Source organism: Opisthocomus hoazin, chromosome Z (genome assembly GCF_030867145.1).
Source record: "Opisthocomus hoazin isolate bOpiHoa1 chromosome Z, bOpiHoa1.hap1, whole genome shotgun sequence".
Taxonomy (NCBI): Eukaryota; Metazoa; Chordata; class Aves; order Opisthocomiformes; family Opisthocomidae; genus Opisthocomus; species Opisthocomus hoazin.
The window spans coordinates 89,395,876-89,422,972 of record NC_134454.1 but is presented as its reverse complement, the minus strand read 5'-3'; the positions used below and the strand labels follow the sequence as shown (position 1 = coordinate 89,422,972).

The following is a 27,097-nucleotide window of genomic DNA, read 5'->3' as shown; positions in this document are numbered from 1 at the left end:
AAAACAAAAAATGCTCAAAGACCATCCATTCACCCCGACCCTGGCTCACTGCAGGGACCAGCCCGTCCCCGAGCTGCCCCTTGGCAGAGGTGTCCCCGTTCTGCACGTCTATTCAAAGGGAGGTGCCCAGTTTCAGATGGGAAACCTGGCCCTTTTATGGGAGTTCATCAAAGGTCGGCTGCCAGATTCCATAACCAAATTGAAATAACTCAGAAGTCCTTCCCAGGAATGACAATCTTAGAAGATTGTAGTAATTTCTTGCACAAACCAGTCATGTTGAATAAGAGATTGCTATTTTTTTAGAAAATAAGGTCATTCAAAGCCACCAATTTTACTCACTGGACTTTAGCCAAAGAAATCTACATAAATATATGTGATTATAAAAAATTAATTTGCAAGTTATGGGTTACCCCTCTAAAAAAAAAAGCCCAGAGGGCCAAATATAAAGGTGGTGTATGAAGGCAGGGCAAGTGCACCCTGGCTGGGCGTGAAAAGAAAAAATGCAGAAGAGGCCTTCAGGGACACAGGGATGAAAGGGAAGCCTTGCACTCAAAACCAGCTTAGGAAAATCTATATTACACCTGAAATATTACCAATAATTTCTTGCAATGCTTGCTTGTTCACAGCAATCGATCGAACTAGCGTACGACCGAGCAGAGAATAAGATTTGTGATGCTGGGAAAGCGTCAGGCTCTCCAGTTCTGCTGCTGTTCGGTCCTCAACTGCTGCGTGAAGGCAGCTCTCGGCGGCCTTCGGGGTGGTGGCAGCTGCAGGATGAGATGCTGAAGATAGGCAGCAGTGCTCAGGGACCCCTTAACACGAAAATAATAATCAAAGCGACTATGTACAGACATGACTGCAAACTGTTCTTGCCCGTCAGTTGGTAGGGGATGGGAAGAGCACGGAGCCGAGGGGGTGAGGTTCGTCCTGTTTGATGGGGCTGAACATCATCATAAAAAAAAGTCATTCCCCCATTCTAGGACCTGGAAGATGAAAATCTGTTTACAAAAGGGGAGACCACTTCAGCAACCATAAGCTGCTTTTCTGTGACTTGACAACAGAAGTAAAAGGAATTATTTTACAGAGGGACATTAACACCCGTAAATTAAAGAGCACCGAACTCTGGTGTGGGTGTCCTCCTTCAGAAACAAACTGGCTTTCATTTGCTGGTGTTTCAAGGAGGCTCACGCTCCACTTAAACCACAACTTCACATCCAGCTGACAGCACCTGCATGAGGGTTTAAAGCCCTTTAATTCACATCCATTAACCTTACCACTTCCATTAATTGCCTTTTGCTCCCTAAGTGGGCAACACCCTTGGTCCCTTCAAAAAAGGAGCAAATCAAGTCACAACCCTGACCAGTGGGATTGTCCCCAGCCCCGGGGCTCTGGGGTTACGCCAATGCCCTGACACTGTATCTCAAAGCGTTCAGCACCATCCATCAGACCCCAAACATCCACAACCCCACGGTGCCCTCAGTTTGCTGCTGGGAAGCCAGAGCAGCTCTGGATGCCAAAAGCAAGTCAACCCCTCCAGTCATGGTTACGTTCTGCTATGTTGTTTCCATTTGGCCTTGCCTCCATTAGGATGCTCGGTCTTATTTGTCTCTTCAGCTGTGCTAGTGGTGTTGCTCTCTTACAACCCTGCTGTTTTTTTTTTTTTTTTTCTTTTAATTGCAAGATGTTCCCTCGTCAAAACAATTACGGAAAAGACATTAGAGCACAGAGGACTGCAGAAGAAAGAAAACCCAAGCAAGCAATGCGGAAAAAATTCTGCCAGGATCACAAAATTAAAACAGAGCGAACCGGAATTAGAGATGAGTGAATTATTTACAGTGAGTAATTTGTCTTCCTGTCTGCTCACAAACGAGGAGAAGCTTGTTGTTTCCTCCAGCTCCTTCAAGAAACCTGAACAAAACAAGTTTCCTCAGGGTTCCCTTAAATGCAATGTATAGGCTGATGGAAAATCTCTCTGTAGGTCACCTGGCATGATGTCTGCGTCTTACAGGGCAAGCGTGGAAGAGTTCTGATGTTGACAACTTGGATGGCAGCATTTAGAGTCTGGTTTCTACCAGGCAACATCTGCACTCAGATGCTGTGGCCCTAAGCAGGCTGGAGAGTTGGGCAGAGGGGAACCTGATGAGGTTCAGCAAGGGCAAGGGCAGGGTCCTGCACCTGGGGAGGAACAACCCCAGGCACCAGTACAGGCTGGGGCGGACCTGCTAGAGAGCAGCTCTGTGGAGAGGGACTGGGAGTGCTGGTGGATGACAGGTTGACCATGAGCCAGCAGTGTGCCCTGGCTGCCAAGAAGGCCAATGGGATCCTGGGGTGCATTAGGAGGAGTGTGGCCAGCAGGTCAAGGGAGGTTGGACAAGCGGGCTGAACTGTGCCAGAAAATCCCAATTAAAAATTTGAACTGCTTCTAAGACCAACATAGAGAAAGCATTACTTTGTTTCAGTTAAAAAAAAAAATCAAAACATACATATATTCTGGTAGGAGGGTTTTTCCTCCTTGCCCGCAGATCCTGGGAGCAGCACGCGGCAATGCCATGGGAGGTTGTGTCTCGATGGCGGACGTGCTGTCCACCTTCCCGCTCAGCTTCAGCCACGCCGGATGGAAAGCCACCCAATGCTTCCATCAACCCAACCCAAGTCTGGTGGCAATTGCAGCCACAGATCTATACATATTTGACATATATATATTTGAGCCATACAGAGTCCAGCAGAGGGCTCCAAGGATGAGGAGGGGACTGGAGCATCTCTCCTATGAGGAGAGGCTGAGGGAACTGGGCTTGGTCAGCCTGGAGAAGAGAAGGCTGAGAGGGGACCTTCGAAATGCCTCTAAATATCTGCAGGGTGGGGGTCAGGAGGATGGGGTCAGACTCTTTTCAGTGGTGCCCAGTGACAGGACAAGGGGCAACGGGCACAAACTGAAGCAGAGGAAGCTCCAGCTGAACAGGAGGAAGAACTTCTTCCCTCTGAGGGTGACGGAGCCCTGGCCCAGGCTGCCCAGGGAGGCTGTGGAGTCTCCTTCTCTGGAGATGTTCAAGCCCTGCCTGGACGCGGTGCTGTGAAGCCTGCTGTGGGTGACCCTGCTTGGGCAGGGGGTTGGGCTGGGTGACCCACAGAGGGTCCTTCCAACCCCAAACTTTCTGTGATTCTGTAAAGTGTTGTGAAAGCAGGGCACACACCCTACAGATGCACAGGGAAGAGCAAGCCACTCGCCAGATCCTGGCAAATAATAGAAATAACATTGCGCTCCGAGACAGAGCAAGCACTTCAAGATATCAGAGCAGTTCGGCCAGGTGCTTCAATCCCTCATTCAGGGCCATATTGCAACAGGGATCAGAACGCTAACGCTGGCAAAAATAATTTGAAGACGCTTACATCACCTCCAAATGCAAGAGGACTTCACCAAGCTCCAAATTTTGGACAGAGAAAGTAGGGCACTGCCATAGACAGATGGAACCAACCCACAGAATGAAAGCTTTCCTCCTCAACCAGCTGGGATTAAAACACAGACCTACCAGCTCCCAGTTTTCCACTAAAAGCATCGCTTCTTTATACGAGATTTAAATCTCTTTGCTGGGAAGAGAGGCAGCTCTGCTGAGTTCAGTGGCTTCGTCTGATATTGAAACAACGTTGTGATTATCGGGACACCAACATCATGCTGGTGGTTTTCCAGGATCACGTTCATCAACAAATAAACTGTTTACCACAACACATTAAGGAGAAATATATTTAGGAACATATCTGCACTGCTTCGGTTGCTATGATTGTAAGTTATTTTGTCAGTCTACCTGCCTAATTGCAAAAGGATAAGGATCTCTTCAGGGAGCAAAAGTAAATATTAGAACAACTGAACCACGCGCAGCATCCAACTGTGGCTCCTGGCAGGGACGGAGCCATTCGTGCCAGCCTGCTGATGGGTTTTGAGGAACTTCTGACAACCCAAAGACCCTCATGAAGTCCAGGTTTTTCTTTGGGAGGATCTCAATCCTTCCGTGACAGCGGGAAGCAGCAAGCAGAGACAGAGCTGACAGCCGCCCGTCCCTGGAAGAGCACCAGACCGACAGACAGCCATGGGACAGACTGAAGGGTGGCCACAGCACCAGAACAACTTGTTATTGTCCCCACGGTTTTCTAAGGTATCATTATTCCTGCTCCTCCTTTCCAGCCCAAGCAGTAACCACCTGAGTGAACGTGGAGGATTTTACGACAAGAAATGGGACAGCCCTGGCTCAAGGCTGAAGTTCTACTGACCATGGAAATATCAGACTTTGAAGAAAACCATCATTCAGGTCACCCAAAGGAGATACTGTAGGTCAAAAATCCTTTTTTTCCAGACAAACACAGAGCAGACAGCTTTCCCAGTGGACATTAAACACCCTCTGGATGGAGCTGGTGATGGCCAAGCGCACGGCCGTGGTATTTCAGTGCCCATGGGTGAAAATGGCTGTTTGGTATCACCCCAAACCAAAGATAAGCTTCTAATCTCTCTCTCACATTAGAAGCCTCATAATTAAGAAATCTGGCTGTATACATCTCGAGCAAAAAACCCAAATTTACTCCGCTGGAACCACCGCTCTGTGTACGTCCTACACCAAAGGGAGAGCTTTCAACCAGACGAGCTGTGTTAACATCAGCTACAACTGCACGGAGCATTGGAAATAGCTGTCTTCAGTCCCCTACCACAATGTGTAAAAGGTTTTTTTTAAAAAGGTTCAAATTAGTTTTTTGTGATTGAAGAATATCACCGAATTCCTTTTTTTTAATAGCCTGAGACTTATTTTTTACTCATAATTTAGAAATGAAGTCTAGTCTTGGCTGTATATTTGTTTTTTGGTTTTTTTCCTAATATTTAGTGCCCTTTTGATACTATGACTCATAATGACAGCTAATCCATAGAGGTAAAATTAAAACACATAACAAACCACAATATAAAGATACCATGCATTTTTAGTAAATATAGACTCTATCAAAACAGCCTCCCCCCCAGAATCCAGGAAAAGATCCAAGAGCTGCACACGAGGACATGTAAAGAATTACCCAGACACCTTAGAAGCTTTCTGTGTTGCTCACATTTGAAGGGATATTGGTACTTTAACTTGGCACGTTTCTTTATTTCCAAAGACATGCAGAAATCCTGTTGTCCTGAGGATGGAAAGTCAAATCCCAGCATCTCCCTCCTCTTGGCTTTGGGTCGGAGGCAGCAGGGAGAAGGGCAGAGCACTGCGCACCACCCACTCCCCTGCCTGCTCCTCCTGACCTTGTCTTTCTCCTTCCCCAGTCCTTTGATCATTTCTCTCGGAGATACCCAGGAACATATAGCTCTGCTAATCAGTGTCATAGCTCATTAATTTGCTTTATTGGTCTCTGGGTAAACCTCTCGTGCTATGCTGTTCCGAAGCTACCCAGTCTTTATCATTAAGAAATAACTGCCTACAGCTCCTACGCCGTGTGTTGCCTGGGTGCATTAAGTGGCTTAATAGTATCGCTAAATTTACCTTAACTGGAAAGGTGGCCAGGGCATTCATCACCTTGAACAAGGTTTAATCAAATCCCATAACATAATGAATCTGTCCAATTTTGACACCATAACCTCAGAGACTAAGTCCTCAGCAGTGAGGTGCCGGACGTGGACGATACCCCTTAAAGCACGACAAAAAAAAATCGTAGTCTTCAAGATAAATAGTTCTTTGCACTTGTCTGATGCACTTCCAGGTACACAATTACAAGGCTTTCTTGATAAAGACATCTTCCAGCAGGATTAATTCAAGAGATATTTTCTAAGAGAATGACCCACAAACAGTTTTAGTCTCCGAAACGTGGATAATTAAAAGTGAGGATCAGAAGGTACCGATCTCCAAGCTTCAGCAAATTTTCTCCTTCTACAAGCTCAGCCCGATGCTTGTTACTATCCCTTCCTATAAGTAATAGATTTAAAGGTTAAAGAGCTCTTTTTCTGTGGCCTTCTCCAGAAATAGTGTATTGAAAGGTTACACGCGTTGTTTCTAGACTCTAAACAGGAGTGACAGTCATTTTGATTTCACTTTTTGCTTCTTTTAAACTACTTCTTTGATATCGATTCCTTTACGAGGAATCCAATCTCAATCTCCACTTCACAGCTCATCTTTTCCTACAGCCGCAACATTTATGCCCATCCAAAAGCTTGGGTCTCCACAGCTCTCTACAAACATCAGCTAATTAAATGAATCACTATGTTTTTCACGCTTGGCAAATGCCATGTTAAACCCCAGCTTAACCACCCTGCTGTTCCCCCACCCCTCGCCATGAAATGCCCGAGAGAAATATCACAGGGCAGCCTTGAGCACAGGGTTAGCCCAAGAAAGCACCTGAACGTCTTACTTGGCTGTCATCGCTCTATTTTTTCCCCAAAATAACTCTACCACTGGCAGGACTGTTTCATTACATGTGCCTCATTAATTAGTAATTTGATTAGTATTTGACCTGTTGAAGAAGTTCCTCAGGACTCAGTCTTCCTGTCTGTAAAATGGGATCACTGCTCCAACCAGCAGGCCAGACTGGCTGCGCTTCAGATCCGAATGGGCTCTGCTCCTAGAAAGCTGGTCGCTGAGAAAGGTGCTCAGCACCCAACATGGCCAGTGTTGAACCACGGATCCTCATCGGTCCCACGGGTGGGACAGGAGAAGGCTCCTCTATCCCAGGCCACACCACTGCACGCCCTGCTGCTTTCTCAGGCAGGTTTAAACTTCGTTGGCAAGGTAAGGGGTAATTATAGAATAGATTTAGAATAGAAATGGAATATTTTCAGTTGGAAGGGACCCACAACGATCACCCAGTCCAACTGCCTGACCACAGAATCACAGAACAGTAGGGGTTGGAAGGGACCTCTGTGGGTCACCCAGCCCAACCCCCTGCCCAAGCAGGGTCACCCAGAGCAGGCTGCACAGCACCGTGTCCAGGCGGGGCTGGAATATCTCCAGAGAAGGAGACTCCACAGCCTCCCTGGGCAGCCTGGGCCAGGGCTCCGTCACCCTCAGAGGGAAGAAGTTCTTCCTCATGTTCATCTTGAGCTTCCTCAGCTTCAGTTTGTGCCCATTGCCCCTTGTCCTGTCGCTGGGCACCACTGGAAAGAGTCTGGCCCCATCCTCCTGACACCCACCCTGCAGATATCTGTAGGCATTTCTAAGGTCCCCTTGCAGCCTTCTCTTCTCCAGGCTGAACAAGCCCAGCTCCCTCAGCCTCTCCTCGTAGGAGAGATGCTCCAGTCCCCTCCTCATCCTCATAGTCCTCTGCTGGACTCTCTCCAGTAGCTCCTCATCTTTCTTGAACTGGGGAGCCCAGCACTGGACACAGGACTCCACATGGGGCCTCACTAGGGCAGCGTAGAAGGGAAGGAGAACCTCCCTCGACCTGCTGCCCACACTACTTTCAACCAAAGTTGAAGTGTGCTACCAATGGCATGACCCAAACACCTCTTAGACACTGCCAGGCATGGGGCATCAACCTTCTCTCCAGGAAGCCTCTCCCAGAGTTTGACCACCCTCTCGGTAAAGAAATGCTTCCTCGTATCAAGTCTGAGCTTTATAAATAGTGCTCATTCGGGGGGAAAATACTCCCCACACCAACGAAATCTTTCACATGCGATAAAAGATGCTAAAAGGGAATATATCACACCCAATTCAAGCACTCTGCCCAGCCTTAACAGAAACATTCTCTGTTGATATTGCTTTATCACAAAGGACCCAATCCATCCTCAACCTCCAGCGAGCCAGAGGCACCACACGAGGATGACGTACGGCTCAGCAACACCTCCTCTGGAGCTCCAGGATGCATTTACAGCACCTTTTAAGGTACATTGAGTAGCAGAGGGATTTTAAGCAGCTGAGCCAAACACAATCTGACAGAACGGCTGATCTCCCTGGCTGCGCTGGAGCGTATCGCTCGCCGTCAGTGCAAAGCGGCCTCCAGACCCAGATGCCCAGCCATATAAAAAAAAAACCCCTATTTTTGCAGTGGCAACATCTGACTCCTGCACATCTTGCATCTGTCACAGAGCATCCCCAGGCACGTCTCCTTGGGTCTGCGTCCTCCTCCACAGGAGAAATCAACGCAGGGACCAAAATCAGAGCGGGGAGGGGGGCAAACTTCATAAAATTCTACTCAGAGAGCTTACAAATCGTGAAGGCTTTGTTCCACAGACTGTCCAAGAGCTGATAGCATGGTAATGAGTTTAATATGAAAACTGCTAACCGTTCCACCTGAACATGAGGAAGAACTTCATTCTGAGGGTGATGGAGCCCTGGCCCAGGCTGCCCAGGGAGGTTGTGGAGTCTCCTTCTCTGGAGATACTCAAGACCCACCTGGACACGGTCCTGTGCAGCCTGCTGTAGGTGACTCCACTTCGACAAGGGGGTTGGACTAGATCACAGAATGGTAGGGCTTGGAAGGGACCTCTGTGGGTCATCTAGTCCAACCCCCCTGCCAAAGCAGGGTCACCTACAGCAAGCTGCACAGGACCTAGTCCTGGGTTCCTCCACCCTCACCCTCAGCAGAGGTGCACCACAACCCTTACACTGACACCAGCCAAGCAAGAGACCCAGCACAGCCCCAAACAACCAGCAGAGCCCAGCCAGCAGCCCCACACTCATCATAGGGTAGAAGGGATCAGACAACCACCCACCACTGCAAACAACAGGAAGAACTACTCACCCCAGCTTCCTCTCATACCCCAGCTTTCTCTCATACTCCAGCTCTTTCAGGCTGCCTCTTTTATTGCCCCCATGGAGCCACCACCCCTCCCAGCTCCCCCCCATGATTGGCTCTTCCCAGGAGAGCCTCTCATTATCCCCAGCTGCTCCTCTGCCACGGCTACCTTGATGCACCTGGAGGGGGGTGGATGGAGATGCCTTCCCTCCTGAGCTGCCTGCCTTCCCTCTGGAGCTGCCCTCCTGCCTGGGCCACCATGCTCACTCCCCGTGCCTCCTCCATGACCCACAGAGGTCCCTTCCAACCCCTGCCATTCTGGGATTCTGTTTTCCAGGTGTAGATGATGTACAACTCCTGCCAAGTGGCTCGTTCCCTTTCGGTCCCTTCAGCAGATCCTTTCCAGCCCCAAATAAGGGTTACACGTAAAATGTCCCAAGGTGAGCACCTATGAGAGCAGGCAGCCAGACGCCTAACTTCCAGTCTCGAAATCCTTTGGAGAAAATAATTTAGAAAAAGGACAGAGAAACAACATTAAAAAAAAAAAATCAGCGTGGCTGAAAAATTGCAGCGAGCTCCAAAGTACCTACCTACTCATAGATATTCTGCAGCACTCGGCGCCTTGGGCACCGTTCTCCATCACCAAACGTTAAGATGTTTGAACACAACTAAAAATGGAGTTAGCCAACGCGGCGCTGACCACCATCTGCCCTTGCCTGGGCTGATCCCGAAGTCAAGCTGAGCCTTACGCCAGCCGGCCACGATTAAGCCCCCGCGCTGGCGGGCGCGGGCTGGGTGAGCTGCTCTGAGGACAGAACAGCTTCACCCTCCTCTGCCCCCCCCAGACAAAGTCACAGCCTCCCGTTTCACTCCTGCAGCTCTCCGAAATTTTGGCCCGATGGCAGAAACACCTTGAGCAGGTCGAAGCTGGCGCGAAGACGGAGCATCTCCAGAAGGCATCCATCCATCTGTGTGTTTAAACAGTGTGAAATGCAGTGATTTCAGCAAGTTTGCTGATGACACCAAACTGGGAGGTGTGGTAGATACACTGGAAGGCTGTGCTGCCATTCCGCGTGACCTGGATAGGCTGGAGAGCTGGGCAGAGAGGAACCTGATGAGGTTCAACAAAGGCAAATACAGGGTCCTGCATCTGGGGAGGAACAACCCCAGGCACCAGTACAGGCTTGGGGTGGACCTGCTGGAGAGCAGCTCTGTGGAGAGGGACTGGGAGTGCTGGGGGACGACAGGGTGACCATGAGCCAGCAGTGTGCCCTGGCTGCCAAGAAAGCCAATGGGATCCTGGGGTGCATCAAGAAGAGTGTGGCCAGCAGAACGAGGGAGGTTCTCCTTCCCCTCTATGCTGCCCTGGTGAGGCCTCATCTAGAGTACTGTGTCCAGTGCTGGGCTCCCCAGTTCAAGAAAGATGAAGAGCTACTGGAGAGAGTCCAGTGGAGGGCTACGAGGATGATGAGGGGACTGGAGCATCTCTCCTATGAGGAGAGGCTGAGGGAGCTGGGCTTGTTCAGCCTGAAGAAGAGAAGGCTGCGAGGGGACCTTAGAAATGCCTCTAAATATCTGCAGGGTGGGGGTCAGGAGGATGGGGTCAAGCTCTTTTCAGTGGTGCCCAGCGACAGGACAAGGGGCAATGGGCACAAAATGAAGCAGAGGAAGTTGCAGCTGAAGAGGAGGAAGAACTTCTTCCCTCTGAGGGTGACGGAGCCCTGGCCCAGGCTGCCCAGGGAGGTTGTGGAGTCTCCTTCTCTGGAGATATTCAAGCCCCGCCTGGACAAGGTCCTGTGCAGCCTGCTCTGGGTGACCCTGCTTGGGCAGGGGGTTGGACTGGGTGACCCACAGAGGTCCCTTCCAACCCCTACTACTCTGTGATTCTGTGATTCTCCGTGATTTGTTAGGGGTGCAGGTCCTGGCGCCCGCTAGCCTACCTCTCCTGACAGTAAAACACGCTTCTGCATCGCTGCCGAGACTTCGCTAGGAATAACTGACCACAAAAAGAAGGGGCAAAAAGCAGGGGATGGCTTTGCTCAGTGAACGGTGAACGATCCAGTTACTCACGCTGGAAAGGGCTGCGGATAATACGCAGCCAACTGTTGCAAACACGGAATTCTGGTCTATGATCCACAGCTACAGCAGCTTAAGCCACCGTCACCTTTGCTAAATCTGTACAAACCCTGTGTTCTCTTCATGTGAACTAATGATTAAAAGTAACTCTTCCTGCAGCTTATTTCTAGGTGTTTTAAAAATCTCATAAACAGCACATTGCGGTAGGATTCTGCAAACATTACGGGGCGTAACGACCATGAAGATTTTTTTTATCTATATATACAAACACACACAAACAAAAGAAATGACAAAAAACCCCAGATTTATTACAGGACTCTTGATTTTACCCAGGAGAATGTTACTGGTTATGTTCTCAGACCCTTAACTACCTGATGAAAAGTCCTCACAGAATCACAGACTGGTCGGGGTTGGAAGGGACCTCTGTGGGTCACCCAGCCCAACCCCCTGCCCAAGCAGGGTCACCCACAGCAGGCTGCACAGCACCGCGGCCAGGCGAGGCTTGAACATCTCCAGAGAAGGAGACTCCACAGCCTCCCTGGGCAGCCTGGGCCAGGGCTCCGTCACCCTCAGAGGGAAGAAGTTCTTCCTCATGTTCAGCTGGAGCTTCCTCTGCTTCAGTTTGTGCCCGTTGCCCCTTGTCCTGTCGCTGGGCACCACTGGAAAGAGCTTGGCCCCATCCTCCTGACACCCACCCTGCAGATATTTAGAGGCATTTCTAAGGTCCCCTCTCAGCCTTCTCTTCTCCAGGCTGAACAAGCCCAGCTCCCTCAGCCTCTCCTCGTAGGAGAGATGCTCCAGTCCCCTCATCATCCCTGTAGCCCAGGAGCAATCCCTGTTCATCGCAGTGGAACCACAACCCCAAATTAAATCGCTGCTAAGTACAACCAAAGGAACTCTGCTTCCACAGTTACTACCAATTACTGCTTCACTTTACTCTGTCTTCTAAAAAGGGAAGGAGAAATAAAGTTACACACAGTTTTAATTAGATAAATCTATTGCTATTTATGCACTTCAGATTTGCTAATTAGCAACTAGTATTTAAAAAATTACCGAAAGTAAAAATGCATCAATATTTAAAGCGAAGAAGTAAAGAAGTAAACAAATACCTAAACAGCCACCAGGAGTTGCCTTCATGCGGGTTCTTGAACAGGGTGGGAGAAACGAGCTCAAAGGAAGACAAAAAGTCTCCTCAAATCACAGAATCACAGACTGGTCGGGGTTGGAAGGGACCTCTGTGGGTCACCCAGTCCAACCCCCTGCCCAAGCAGGGTCACCCAGAGCAGGCTGCACAGCACCGCGTCCAGGCGGGGCTGGAATATCTCCAGAGAAGGAGACTCCACAGCCTCCCTGGGCAGCCTGGGCCAGGGCTTCGTCACCCTCAGAGGGAAGAAGTTCTTCCTCAGGTTCATCTGGAGCTTCCTCTGCTTCAGTTTGTGCCCGTTGCCCCTTGTCCTGTCGCTGGGCACCACTGAACAGAGCTTGGCCCCATCCTCCTGACACCCACCCTGCAGATATTTAGAGGCATTTCTAAGGTCCCCTCTCAGCCTTCTCTTCTCCAGGCTGAACAAGCCCAGCTCCCTCAGCCTCTCCTCGTAGGAGAGATGCTCCAGTCCCCTCCTCATCCTCGTAGCCCTCTGCTGGACTCTCTCCAGTAGCTCCTCATCTTTCTTGAAGTGGGGAGCCCAGCACTGGACACAGGACTCCAGATGAGGCCTCACCAGGGCAGAGCAGAGGGGAAGGAGAACCTCCCTTGACCTGCTGCCCACACTCCTCCTGATGCACCCCAGGATCCCATTGGCCTTCTTGGCACCCAGGGCACGCTGCTGGCTCATGGTCACCCTGTCTTCCCCCAGCACACCCAGGTCCCTCTCCACAGAGCTGCTCTCCAGCAGGTCCGCCCCAGCCTGTACTGGTGCCTGGGGTTGTTCCTCCCCAGCTGCAGGACCCTGCCCTTGCCCTTGCTGAATTTCATCAGGTTCCTCAAAATGAGAATATCTTGGGTTTTGTTGCTGTTCCCAGAGCTACAGCAAAGTGCAAATCTCCTTATTCTCTTAACAGGTTAAAGTTTTTTTAAAAAAATGTTACTTTTTGAAAGATACAACTTTCAAGAATCAGTTTAGCTTAGAATTACACGTCTTACACTTCTTTCGTTTTCTAAATGCCTGCTATGAAAATGTTTCCCCGTTTTTGACCTCCTCCATCAAAAAGTGGGAATTGCCACCCTGTTTCTGCCAGAAGTGACGCCGATATCGCTCGGACAAGACTCTGTTCACCTCTTAATTGTTGCACATGTCCCTTTACTTCAGCAAAGGAGGATATTTTCAAGCAGAAGCTATCTGAAAGAAATCTTGTTTCTTATTAGGAATAATCCACGTCATGCAAAAAGCAAGGAGAAAAAAAGGGGCATTTTTGGTTTTCCTGCTGAATTTGGTTCACGCATAGAATTTAACGCCGACAGAGACACGCGGATGCGCGCCGACCCCTGCCATCACCGCGCTCTCTTGCTCAACTGGACACCTATGATTCATTTACACGAGAAGAAAATCCAGAAGAACCCCAAGCGACGCAGAAAGTTTTGAAACAGATTCGTTTCGTGCAAGAAAGTCTTGGCCGTTTACTCCCAAGAGGCCAGTTGGGGTAGTGATCACCTACCGCTCGTTAAGCCCGTGTAGGCACCCTACGCATCTTGACAGCTTCTGCTACGGAATCGCCCGCTGACTTGTCCCCACCACTCCCGCGTCGCGTTTCACAGCGAAACCTTTTAGGCAAGGAACTGAATTTCTGCCACAGTCCTCGTCACCGTTATCAATTCTGACCTGAGCGAGGGCTCCAGTCACGGACCGTCATCGATATTAAGCAATAATCATGCTAATAGTAATTCATATCAAGCATCTTCCGTTCGCCTGGCCATCTCCGTGATGTTATTAAATTAATAGATCTGCCACCGCCAAAGAAAAATAGCATAAAGAGAGAAGTCTTATTAAGCTAGAGATAAAATTTTAAATAATTCTGGGAACTGCCAAGGCCAGCCTTTGGGCCCTTCTGTGCACTACTCAAATCCAGTTACCCTGCGACGTGGGTTATTTAGTTATTTGTTTTGATTTAATCAGTTTGTGAATTATAAGCCTTTAATCAAATTAATTCCGACTGCTGCCAAGACGGAAGAAAAGCAAGAACACGATAAAAAACGGAATGCAGAAATATAATATTCTGGGTTATTGAAGTCTTTTACAAGAGTGGGAGACTGCATGCAGCTCTTTCCAACCTTTGGAGTTTCGTGGTGCCTCAACCGCAGTCGCCACAAGCTTTGTACTGCAAAAGAACCAGCAAAGGTATTTTGGGGCATGGTCTGTGAAGCCGATCGTTCTGCTTGAAAAACTTCTTTATTCCGTACGATTTAGCAAGTCTAGCTCATTATTTCTGTATGTGTTGTTCCAAATTAAGTAGCTGTAAATATTGAAATTCCATTCAAGCTTTATCGAGGTTTGCCGGCGTACATGGGTATCACTGGTCATGCAGAGGAGGACTGAGACCCATTTCTCCTGTCTGCCACGAAACAGCCGCCCCGCACAACGCAGTTCAGCCAGACACTCAGATGAACATAGAAATCCATCTTTGGCCAACGCAGCACGTACATCTGCAAAGTAACATCTCACCAAGACTTCCAACATTCAGTGCTCTGTGACTCGGAACATACTGATGGCCGCTGACCACGGTGGGTAGGGGCGAGACTGAGGAACAGCCCACCCTTTCTTCACAGAATGGTCGGGGTTGGAAGGGACCTCTGTGGGTCACCCAGTCCAACCCCCTGCCCAAGCAGGGTCACCCACAGCAGGCTGCACAGCACCGCGTCCAGGTGGGGCTTGAATATCTCCAGAGAAGGAGACTCCACAGCCTCCCTGGGCAGCCTGGGCCAGGGCTCCGTCACCCTCAGAGGGAAGAAGTTCTTCCTTGGGTTGAGCTGGAGCTTCTTCTGCTTCATTTCCTGACACCCACCCTGCAGATATTTATAAATATTTCTAAGGTCCCCTCTCAGCCTTCTCTTCTCCAGGCTGAACAAGCCCAGCTCCCTCAGCCTCTCCTCCTAGGAGAGATGCTCCAGTCCCCTCATCATCCTCGTAGCCCTCCGCTGGACTCTCTCCAGTAGCTCCTCATCTTTCTATAACTGGGGAGCCCAGAACTGGACAGAGTACTCCAGATGGGACCTCACCAGGGCAGTGTAGAGGGGAAGGAGAACCTCCCTCGACCTGCTGGCCACACTCCTCTTCATATGCACCCCAAGATGTCATTGGTCTTCTTGGCAGCCAGGGCACACTGCTGGCTCATGGAACTTCCTCTGCTTCAGTTTGTGCCCGTTGCCCCTTGTCCTGTCGCTGAGCACCACTGGAAAGAGTCTGGCCCCGTCCTCCTGACACCCACCCTGCAGATATTTAGAAGCATTTCCAAGGTCCCCTTCCTTTTCCCATCTGTATCAACCACCTCCCTCTGTAAGCGCCAATAATGCAGTAACGCGTCTCAAGGCAGGAGCACCCGCACACCATCCCATGCAGCACCGCACCCCGCAGCTCGTTTTCTATTTTTCTTCTCAGTACTTTAAATGCAAATGATCGCCACAAAAGGTCACCGAATGCGATCAGCTGCTCTGTGACATTTTACCTCGAGAATAAGCAAGAAGTAGTAAACACAGCGGGTCGGAACAAGATGTGCCAAGACATCAATGCCCTTTGGGCGCTACGCGTAAGAGGAATTGAAAAGTAACCGGAGTTGGGTGCGTTAAAAAAAAAGAAAATAATCAGAATATACGTTTGATGTCATTAAAAGGAGCAGTGGAAGAGAAAGATCAAACTGACAGCTGCTGGGCGTTCCCAGAAAATTAGGAATTATATAAATGATCATTAAACTGCAGTTTATCCTCGTCAGCGAGCTTGGGGCTCCTACTCCTTGGGAGCTGTGCAAGTGGAAACCTCCAAAGACCCAAGGGGACATCCTGATGGGATGCTACTGGGTGGGGAGGTGGGGGTTGTGCCTTTCGTGCTCTCAGGGGAGAGCTTTTCCATGTCCAAATGGGTCTATCATTAAAATCAGCTACAGAATGAAAGCTTATGGAGTTCCAGTAAAGAGCAGGAATGAATAGAACGAAATAATCGAAACCGTTTTCAGGATATATTCAAAAATCGCACTCAACAAGCAGTAAACATAATTAAGACCTATTATGTGCAATATTATATTATGAAATAGTATCAACCCACTTCATCGGTGACACGTTAGACTTTTTTAAGATGGAAAGCACTGGATTCAAGAGGTAGAAACGCACCTTTCAGAAGAAAACAAACACATTTCGTAGAATAAGCAAGGCTACAACAGACCTACCCGTACATGGTGCCCACAACCCACCACTAAGACACTTCTCTCCCTCCCCTCGTTCCCCCAGGAGCAGCTCTGCTGCTCGTCAGTCCCCGAGATCGTTTCACCGACTCAACGCGCAGTTACGTTCATCGCAGATGTTCATCTGCAACCAGGGAACGGTTTCGGCTTGTTCACCTGAGCTGAAGGGACACTGCTGTGGCTGAAGCCTCTCTGGAAAAATCACTGCCTCTCTTTAATGTAATTTTTGGGGCGTTCCAGTTCTTTATTTTAACGCGATCTCCTGGACAAGCGAAGGGAACCTTCTGCAAAAGGCAGCCTGGGTCTCTTTGTACACGAAAAAGCCCCACGAAGCAGGAACACCGACGCAGACGGCCGCGATCGCGGTGCCAGGAGGTGCTGAGCACGGGGCGGACTTACCCTGGAGTTCACCACTTCCAAGGAGACGTTCTGAGGCATGGCGCTGGGCACTGCAAGGGAAGAAGAGCAAAGAGAAAATGGGAAACGTTGCCGTTAGCGTCGCAGTCGGCACAGGTTACATCAAATATTTCTCTCGTCGGAAAGAGGAGAGGGCAGATTTTACACCTAGTTTACAATCTGGTCACGGCCGCGCAGCTAATCCAGGTGGCACTTCAGAGGTCCCCTAAGGAGAGGGAAAAATAAACGCAGCTGCTCATTTCTGCCCCTTTTTCGTAGCCCTGATAGTAAGCCCTTGAAACAGCAGCATCCTGCAGTGAGGCCAGCTACCTGAATTCAGTCATTTGTGATCAGCCTGGTCAGAAATCAACAAAAACATGTCGCGATTTCTCCAGCTTTTATTTATTGAAGCACTTTTCAGAACATTTCTGTTACATACAGACTGAGCAGGGTATTCCTCTCTCAGTGGCACCCCTTTTTACAGGGATGCCCAAGGGCCAAAGAGAAAAGACACTTTGTCATTAGATATTATTTATAAAACAATGGTTTACATTTAGGCTCTCCTTATCATACACACTATAATCCACAGCCAGTTTTATACAGCTCATCTTTGTTCTATCCATTCCAACAAATATACTTTGGATATTTTTTTGATAATTCCTCAACGGGACTAACAGCCATTCAACACAGGGTCTCACAAAGATGCCTCACCAGGCGTTCGTGAGATGGCCTGGCACCCACAACCTTCAATCAAACAAATGGTTCTGACTCAGGGTGGGGTTTCCATCTTCACAGAATGGTCGGGGTTGGAAGGGACCTCTGGGGGTCACCCAGTCCAACCCCCTGCCCAAGCAGGGTCACCCACAGCAGGCTGCACAGCACCGCGTCCAGGCAGGGCTTGAACATCTCCACAGAAGGAGACTCCACAACCTCCCTGGGCAGCCTGGGCCAGGGCTCCGTCACCCTCAGAGGGAAGAAGTTCTTCCTCATCTTCAGCTGGAACTTCCTCTGCTTCAGTTTGTTCAGCAAAGATCTACAAGAATGGTCTGAGAGCTCAAACATCTTACAGACCAAATAAAATTAATTTTATCTAAACAAGTTCAGGGCACGGGTTATTATCTATTGTTCTCTGAACAGGGAAGGGACTTCTGGCTGTAAAGAGTAATTTAATAAGCAAAGAGCTATGAGCTGGAATCCATCTACACTAGAAATCCAGCGCACCTTTCTTTCAACTTCTTCACTCTGCACTGAAGATCGCTGCCGAGGAGCATGGCGGACACAGAAGTTATTTCTGTAAATCACTTCTTCTGGGCCACAACGTTCACCACAGAATCACAGAATGGTCGGGGTTGGAAGGGACCTCTGTGGGTCATCTAGTCCAACGCCCCTGCTGAAGCAGGGTCACCTACAGCAGGCTGTAGAGGACCTTGTCCAGGCAGGTCTTGAATATCTCCAGAGAAGGAGACTCCACCAGAACGAGCTGGTGAAATTCGATGTACCATATAGAGGTGAACCCAGTGGGGGCTGCTGCCTACGTCATCTCTAAGTATGGTTTCCATACCTAGACCCTCCCTACAGTCCACACTGTCCATCCAAGCTGCCAGCTGCCACAGCTGGAGACCACCAGCGCGGCACCAGCGCTCTGGAAGACGCGGGCTGCATCTATAGCGAGGAGTCACCTCTCACCTTCACATCTATGAATCTCTAAATAATATAATCGGCACTAATACGATGAGAAACACCTGGTCACAGAATCACAGAATAGTAGGGGTTGGAAGGGACCTCTGTGGGTCATCTAGTCCAACCCTCCTGCTGAAGCAGGGTCACAGCGAGTGATGCAACTGGTACTTTTTTCCCCAGATTGCTTCACGCGGCGCTGGTCAGACGGCTCCTCCGCTGGACTCTGTCTGGTCACGTCTGCGGTCAATAAACAAATCCCCAAAGTGCCGCTCTTCGTAGCATCCTCAGCGCACGCCGCTGTTTAACGATTTCAGGCAGTCAGAGCCAAGTCATTTGTCAGTGCTAACAAGAAAATAATTCTTTAAATACAAGCCACAAAAGAGCAGAAAACCCAAGGGCTAAACAGCAGGGTCCCACTGGTAGCAAAGTCCCACATTAATACCGTTCTCCTTCACGAAGGCTCTACGGATCATAAAAAGGAAAGGAAAAAGAGAAAAAAAACTGCATTTGAATCAAAATACTCGGAAAACTCAGATTGTTTGGAGGCAGCGGCACAGCCAAGTGAGCAGCGAGGAAAACAGAAACTCCTCCTCAGCCTGGGGATCCCCAGTCGCAGAGGTTCGCCGCTGGGCAGGACGCAGGGTGAGCGACAGCCACCATCAGAGCGGGTGGTCCAGCTCGGGGGATCCCAGCATCCCCGGCTACGGGCCCCGAGCCCCCTCCCAGCTCTGCCCCGACCCGCCGGGGCTCCACATGCAAAGTTGCCCTGTTCAGTCTCTTTTTTGCTCCCTCCAGACCAGCAGCTTTCGGAACTGGCTGGTTTCCCACAGAACCACAGAATGGTCGGGGTTGGCAGGGACCTCTGTGGGTCACCCAGCCCAACCCCCTGCCCAAGCAGGGTCACCCAGAGCAGGCTGCACAGCACCGCGGCCAGGCAGGGCTGGAATATCTCCAGAGAAGGAGACTCCACAGCCTCCCTGGGCAGCCTGGGCCAGGGCTCCGTCACCCTCAGAGGGAAGAAGTTCTTCCTCCTGTTCAGCTGGAGCTTCCTCTGCTTCAGTTTATGCCCATTGCCCCTTGTCCTGTCGCTGGGCACCACTGGAAAGAGTCTGGCCCTGTCCTCCTGACCCCCACCCTGAAGATATTCAGAGGCATTTCTAAGGTCCCCTCTCAGCCTTCTCTTCTCCAGGCTGAACAAGCCCAGCTCCCTCAGCCTCTCCTCGTAGGAGAGATGCTCCAGTCCCCTCACCATCCTCGTAGCCCTCCGCTGGGCTCTCTCCAGTAGCTCCTCATCTTTCTTGAACTGGGGAGCCCAGCACTGGACGCAGGACTCCAGATGGGGCCTCACTAGGGCAGAGCAGAAGGGGAGGAGAACCTCCCTCGACCTACTGCCCACACTCCTCCTTATGCACCCCAGGAACCCATCGGCCTTCTTGGCACCCAGGGCACACTGCTGGCTCATGGTCAACCTGTCGTCCACCAAGACACCCAGGTCCCTCTCCACAGAGCTGCTCTCCAGCAGGTCAGCCCCAGCCTGTACTGGTGCCTGGGGTTGTTCCTCCCCAGGTGCAGGACCCTGCCCTTGCCCTTTTTGAACCTCATCAGGTTCCTCTCTGCCCAACTCTCCAGCCTGTCCAGGTCTCACTGAATGGCAGCACAGCCTGCCGGTGTATGCAGAATTTATTTGTATTTAGAGGAATTCACGACGCCAAAAGGTTGGGCGACCAGGGCGGTACAGGGGACTCGGTCCCACCAGGGTCCCAGCCACGCCGCCGTTCATCTCCGGTCAATCCACGCTCGTGGCTCCGGTGAACGCCCTCGCAGCCCGTTCCTCCTCGCCCCCGTTCTCGTGCGAACGCAGGGATGGCTACTGACATCTGAAAAACCTCACAGGCTGTCTCCTGTGTCAATCTGAATGTCAATCTTCCTACTTTTAAGAAAAAGCATTCATATTATAATTACGGATATAAATTACAGTTAAATCAAGTACTCAGGAAGCATGAAATAAGACTGCCTGCCAATTGCTGGGATTAAATGTTTTTTGATAAATTCATGAGCGTGATAGCTCAAAGCGCTGCTGAAATGGCACGCGGCTTGGCCAAATATTATCCGAGCTGTATTTTCAACCAAAAATTAAGCATTAAAGATACAGTCTGTTCCTCGATCTGGTGAAAGCTCTCCGGGGTCTGCACCTCCTGCAGTGGAGATGCCCCATTAAATCCCTTTGATTGGGGTGCATTTCTCAGGCTACAGATGACATCTCGGAGCCTGGTGGAAAAATTCTGCCCCCAGACCTGCAGGAACTATAAGTACAGGGTTTTTTTTTTTTTGTGCCGCTACGTACCGCATCGGATGCTGCACAGCAAAGGATTGGCGTGGAAAAAAATCACCTTCAAGCACGCGCTCTCTCAAGAGGAAGGCAGACTTAAAAATGATCCTTTCATTTTTACACGAGGAAAGGAAAGACAGACCTGTTTGCAGGACTTTTCTCCCAATTTTGTCACAGAATCACAGAATCACAGAATAGTAGGGGTTGGAAGGGAACACTGTGGGTCACCCAGTCCAACCCTCCTCCCCAAGCAGGGTCACCCACAGCAGGCTGCACAGCACCGCATCCAGGCGGCTCTTGAATATCTCCAGAGAAGGAGCCTCCACAGCCTCCCTGGGCAGCCTGGGCCAGGGCTCCGTCACCCTCAGAGGGAAGAAGTTCTTCCTCATCTTCAGCTGGAACTTCCTGTGCCTCAGTTTGTGCCCATTTCCCCTTGTCCTGTCGCTGGGCACCACTGGAAAGAGTCTGGCCCCGTCCTCCTGACACCCACCCTGCAGATATTTAGAGGCATTTCTAAGGTCCCCTCTCAGCCTTCTCTTCTCCAGGCTGAACAAGCCCAGCTCCCTCAGCCTCTCCTCGTAGCAGAGATGCTCCAGTCCCCTCCTCATCCTCAAAGCCCTGTGCTGGACTCTCTCCAGTAGCTCCTCATCTTTCTTGAACTGGGGAGCCCAGCACTGGACACAGCACTCCAGATGGGGCCTCACCATGGCAGAGTAGAGGGGAAGGAGAACCTCCCTCGACCTGCTGCTCACACTCCTCCTAATGCATCCCAGGATCCCATTGGCCTTCTTGGCACCCAGGGCACGCTGCTGGCTCATGTTCAACCTGTCGTCCACCAGGACACCCAGGTCCCTCTCCACAGAGCTGCCCTCTGCTTCAGTTTGTGCCCGTTGCCCCTTGTCCTGTCACTGGGCACCACTGGAAAGAGCTTGGCCCCATCCTCCTGACACCCACCCTGCAGATATTTGTAAGTATATATTAGATTTGTATATTAGATATTAGATTTGTAAGTACATATTAGATATCCTAAAGGGATTTTCTCTTCTTTTACGCCTGCTCCAAAAAAACCAGAGGAAGGCTGGGAAGGCTGCAGCCAACTGACTTCTTTCCAGACTTCTGCTTAAATAAAAAGAAACACCACCTTTTTCCAGACTCCCAAAACGAAGGCGCCTCCGCGCACTCCTGTTTTCTGGAATAGTCTCACCCAAACCTTCTCGTTAGCAACGATTTCCGCTCGCAGACAGGTGAAGCGTTTTGAAACGCTTGTGGGGGATAATTTGCAGACTCATGAATAACAATCTCTCCCCTTCTCACTTAGGGTGACATTTAAAAGCAAAGCGGAGTATGGGGCCGCACTTCTACACTTCACGGTGCGAATTAAATCTACATACATTATGCAAAATATTCATTTTTCACTTGTTTTCCTTTTGTTTTTATAATTATAAGTGTGAAGTAATTTATTCTGCCAAGACCCAGGCTGGATTGCAAGGGAAAACTGAATTTGCTGGGTAGACGTAAGCAGCACTTGAAAAAAATCTTGCAGAGGTGTCAAACGTGCAATGACCGAGCCGGGGGGGTCTCGTGGATGAACCCCACTGAAGATACAGCCTGGAATAACGCAGAATAAATCAGTGTTGGGGTTCAGCAGCTCCCTCGCTCGGGGTTCCCCCGGGCCCCCTCCACGGGGTCTGTTTTAGAGGCTCCCAGCAGCTCTCCTCCGCCGCCCTTCACCCAGGTGCATTTTTATTTTGGAATTCAACTCCTTGCAGATTGGGCTCAGCCTTCTTCAAATGAAAACGCTGCTCCTCCTGACCCCGACTTTCTCCTCCAGAGGTCAAGGATTTCCGACAAATATTTGCAAATGTAAAGGAATAAATCTCCGACACCCCGGTTCTCCACCCAATGTTGTTGCTCTACCATCACTCCACAGCACGGGAAGGAAAAACACAATTTTTATGTGGCTTGAGGTGCCTCAGCCAGTTTCTGAATGCGCTCTGCTCCCCTTCTGAGGGCAGAAAAGCCCAGCAAGTTGAAGCCCACAGCCACCTATTTCTTGCTTCTCCCTGATTTTATACCTTCATGTAAAAGTCAACATTTTTTCCCCATGAAAATGACCTTAAATCAGTGATCCCAACCCAGGCCAGGGCCACCCAACCTCCATGATATTGCTTTATTAACAGAAATGATAAAGAGGTGGTTCAAATTCCCATCAGGAGGAAAATTAACTGTTTATAAATCCCACTTTAAAAGCTTGGTTGACACCTTTTGTGCCACCTTTAAACAAAACGTGATGGAGTTTACAAACTGAAGCAGAGGAAGATCCAGCTGAAGATGAGGAAGAACTTCTTCCCTCTGAGGGTGACGGAGCCCTGGCCCAGGCTGCCCAGGGAGGTTGTGGAGTCTCCTTCTCTGGAGATATTCCAGACCCGCCTGGACAAGGTCCTCTACAACCTACTGTAGGTGACCCTGCTTTGGCAGGAGGGTTGGACTAGATGACCCACAGAGGTCCCTTCCAACCCCTACCATTCTGGGATTCTGTGATTCTGAGATGAACATCAGCCCCACGGGTACCGCTGCAGGCAGGTACCGAACCCCTTGATTTGAGGAAAATATTTTCAGCAGGGCTTGTTGTGACAGGACAAGGAGTAAGGGCTTTAAACTAAGGGAGGATACATTTAGACTAGACATAAGGAAGAAATTTTTCATCATGAGGGTGGTCAAACCCTGGTCCAAGCTGCCTAGATTGGTGGTTGCTGCCCCATCCCTGGGAACACCCCAGGCCAGGTTGGACAGGGCTCTGAGTGACCTGATCTGGGTGAAGATGTCCCTGCCCATGGCAGAAGGGTTGGACCAGATGACCTCTAAACAACCTTTCCAACCCAAAGCATTCTATGATTTCCATCCTGCACACCCAACGACCTCCTCTCTTCGTTGCTGCCTCTTCCTGAACACGGCGGCAGAAGAAAAAGCCCGACGACCGCAACCGCTCGACGCAGCCCGCCCGCCCCGAGCCCGCTCCGTCCCCCCACTCACCATCCGACAGCGTGGTGACCGTCACATCCTCGGTGGAGACGCCGGGGCCGTAGCGGTTGTAGGCGAGGAAGCGCAGGGTGTACTCGGTGAACTTCTTCAGCCCCTCCAGCCGGTAGGAGAGCCCGTCCACCTCCACGTTCTAGCACACAGGGATGACAAACCACAGGGAAACGTGACCACCAGCGCCATGGCCATGCCAAGGGACGAGTGGGTTAGAGGGGAGCTTTTTACTCTGAGGAGGGAGCTAAATCCTTAATTTAAGTTGCTAGAAAAAAAGCAATTTGTAACAGAGTGGTTTGTAACAGCTCAGCTCTCAGCGCTCGCCCGCAGCCCTGCCCAGGGCTCCGGGACGGAGGGGACTTCAGAGCCTCAGAGTTGTGTTTTGTTACTCAGGGCACAGGACAAAATGGGTTTTTGGGTTTTTTTTTGTTAAGTCATTTGTTGCCACTCCGTAGGTACACGGTGGGGAAAGCAGAAAATAAAGCCAAAGAGCCAAAGGGGAATTTTGGAGAAAAGGAGGCAGTAAAATAAAGCAAGCACAGAAAAAATGGGGATGGTATAAAAGTTCCCTTAAGACTACTGAAGCATGGGTATCGAGCCTGCTGATGCCTGCAATTATCACATGCTGTCAGGTCAGGAAAAAAAAAAGGATCTCTCAGCTTTCTTCCCTACCCTATTCTTTGCTAAAAACCTATCCAGGCCATATTCCACCCACAGAGTTCATTCTCCATTGCTGCATCCCTGTTAAATACTGGTTTATTCAACGGCCAGCAGGAATCACAGAATCACAGAATGGTAGGGGTTGGAAGGGACCTCTGTGGGTCACCCAGCCCAACCCCCTGCCCAAGCAGGGTCACCCACAGCAGGCTGCACAGCACCGCGTCCAGGCGGGGCTGGAATATCTCCAGAGAAGGAGACTCCACAGCCTCCCTGGGCAGCCTGTTCCAGTGCTCTATCACCCTGAGAGGGAAGAAGTTCTTCCCCATCTTCAGCTGGAGCTTTCTCCGCTTCAGTTTGTGCCTGTTGCCCCCTGAAGTGCCTGAGAAGTTTGCCGTCTGCAGAAGGCAAGGTTGCTCATCTGCCGCAAGAAAGCACGAGCTCGTGGCAGAGTTGGGAACGCAATCAAGTGCACAGCATAAACACTGATTTTTGCTGCATTAAGGGGAATGTGGCCAGCAGGTCGAGGGAGGTTCTCCTCCCCCTCTACACTGCCCTGGCAAGGCCCCATCTGGAGTCCTGTGTCCAGTTCTGGGCTCCCCACTTCAAGAAAGATGAGGAGCTACTGGAGAGAGTCCAGCGGAGGGCTACGAGGATGAGGAGGGGACTGGAGCATCTCTCCTACGAGGAGAGGCTGAGGGAGCTGGGCTTGTTCAGCCTGGAGAAGAGAAGGTTGAGAGGGGACCTTAGAAATGCCTCTAAATATCTGCAGGGTGGGTGTCAGGAGGATGGGGCCAGACTCTTTCCAGTGGTGCCCAGCGACTGGACAAGGGGCAACGGGCACAAACTGAAGCAGAGGAAGTTGCAGCTGAAGATGAGGAAGAACTTCTTCCCTCTGAGGGTGACGGAGCCCTGGCCCAGGCTGCCCAGGGAGGCTGTGGAGTCTCCTTCTCTGGAGATATTCAAGCCCCTCCTGGACGCGGTGCTGTGCAGCCTGCTGTGGGTGACCCTGCTTGGGCAGGGGGTTGGGCTGGGTGACCCACAGAGGTCCCTGCCAACCCCGACCATGCTGGGATTCTGTGTCAGTCTGGAGAGAAAAGGCATCACTTCCAGCCTGGATTTGTAATATTTTACTCTCCTACCTGGAAGGAGTTACAAGAAGCAACTAAATATATACGTTCTACGAAGATCACACCTACACGCTGCCATTAATATATTGATGGCTTTGCATAATGTAAAGGGGAAGACCAAAGGGTCTTTGAACGCTCTTTGGCATTATTCTGAAATTTCAGTGTAAAGCTGAGGAACGGTTGATGTACAACAGGAGGCCCCTTCTACCCGCTGCACCCGTTTTATACTGGTGGAAATTTATTTTGCTTGATTTGCTCTTTTATCACTGGTCTGTGCAACGTTTACCTAACCTGGAGGACTAACCCGTAAAACCTCTCCCTCTGTGTCTTCACAGGGCTCTGAAGACCTGCAGATGCCTACACCAAATCTCCACATTTGGAGCAGAGTTGCTCCGGTCACCACTCACCTGCTCCCTTCCCGTCGCCGTCTCCGTACAGAAGAGCCTGTAGCCTTGAACGGGGCCATTTGCGTAGGCTGGGGGATCCCAGGAGACCAGAATCGAGGTAGGTGAGGTAGACACAGCCTGCAGGTTCTCCACCGGCCCGGGAACTTGCACTGCACGGAAAGGAAAGGATGGCGTGAAAACCCCGTTCCTCCATCACCCACCGCTGCGTCCCGGCCCCACACGCGCAGGACGACCCAGCCCGGTGCTGTGGGTGACCCTGCTTCGGCAGGAGGGTTGGACTAGATGACCCACAGAGGTCCCTTCCAACCCCTACCATCCTGTGATTCAGCACGGTACGCTTCAGAAACCCCAGATAAAAGGGATGATAAACCCCTGGAAAAGAACCCTGCGGAATGACTGTCCTGGATATCGCATGGTGAACACGTGAAATACTGAAAAGGGTTGCTCCACCTAGGCTACACCCCCGTGCCTGTGGCTCAGTGGACGGACTCCATCTTAAAATTGAATTTTTGGGAAACAACGAGCACAAATACCTAATGCACGCCACAGATGCATTTACCTTGAGGTAGTAGGAAACTGGAGCCATGCAAACCTGATCATCCAAGACCAGCTGGAGCAAAGGACTGCCATCAGAGGAGCCATCAGAAGAACGCCCAGGCGAGCACCAACACACCGCCCGACAAAACCCAAGCCATCCCATCAACACGCTAACCGCCAGCTTAAAGCCGCTTTCCAGCGAGGCACCGCTTAGTCAGGCAGCCCTTGGCTCTAACGAAGGAGGGAGCCCACAAAGGCTGGGCTCTGGGTTGGTGTCCCCCCGTTTCGAAGTCCCAGGAACCTCGTAGCACGGCGATGGATTTGGTCAGAAGACATCACGTAGCTCTTGGCATAAAGCCCCGGGCGACTGGGCTGATCTCGGAGCTGACCTGCTTCGAGCAGGGGCTGGACCAGAGATCTCTCAGCATCTCCAAACCTTAATTTGCCCTTAAAAATTAGGCTTCTCTCGTATAAGCTCCAGTATTAATATGCAGTTCTGCTCTGCAATAATATTCCTGTGTTTGTGCGGTGCCCAGCACTTACAGAAATTACAGGGCTGTAACAAGCTCACCTTATAAACCAAATAATGACAATAAAAATATTAAAACATCCCACCCTTCAAACTATCATCTAGTTTGATCAGAACCAAAAATACAGAGGTTTGTAACAGGTTTAGCCCAAAGCAGAGATCATCTAAAAGGCAAAATTTAGATTGCCTTGCCACCAGCTCAAGCTGGTGGGTGAAGAAGCACCCAACTCCTCCAAGGACAACA

The 27,097-nt window shown here is 50.4% G+C and overlaps 1 protein-coding gene across 1 annotated transcript in view; it reads right to left on the bottom strand.

Annotated features, from left to right (window-relative positions):
• LOC104339063 (netrin receptor DCC) overlaps positions 1-27,097 on the bottom strand; it is a 680,511-nt gene that overhangs the window by 157,782 nt on the left and 495,632 nt on the right. The window contains exons 10-12 of the mRNA XM_075411440.1: positions 25,788-25,936; positions 23,594-23,732; positions 16,555-16,604 (exon numbers count right to left, since the gene is read on the bottom strand). Of these exons, the coding sequence (XP_075267555.1) occupies positions 16,555-16,604; positions 23,594-23,732; positions 25,788-25,936 (338 nt within the window). The remainder of the gene's footprint in view (positions 1-16,554; positions 16,605-23,593; positions 23,733-25,787; positions 25,937-27,097) is intronic.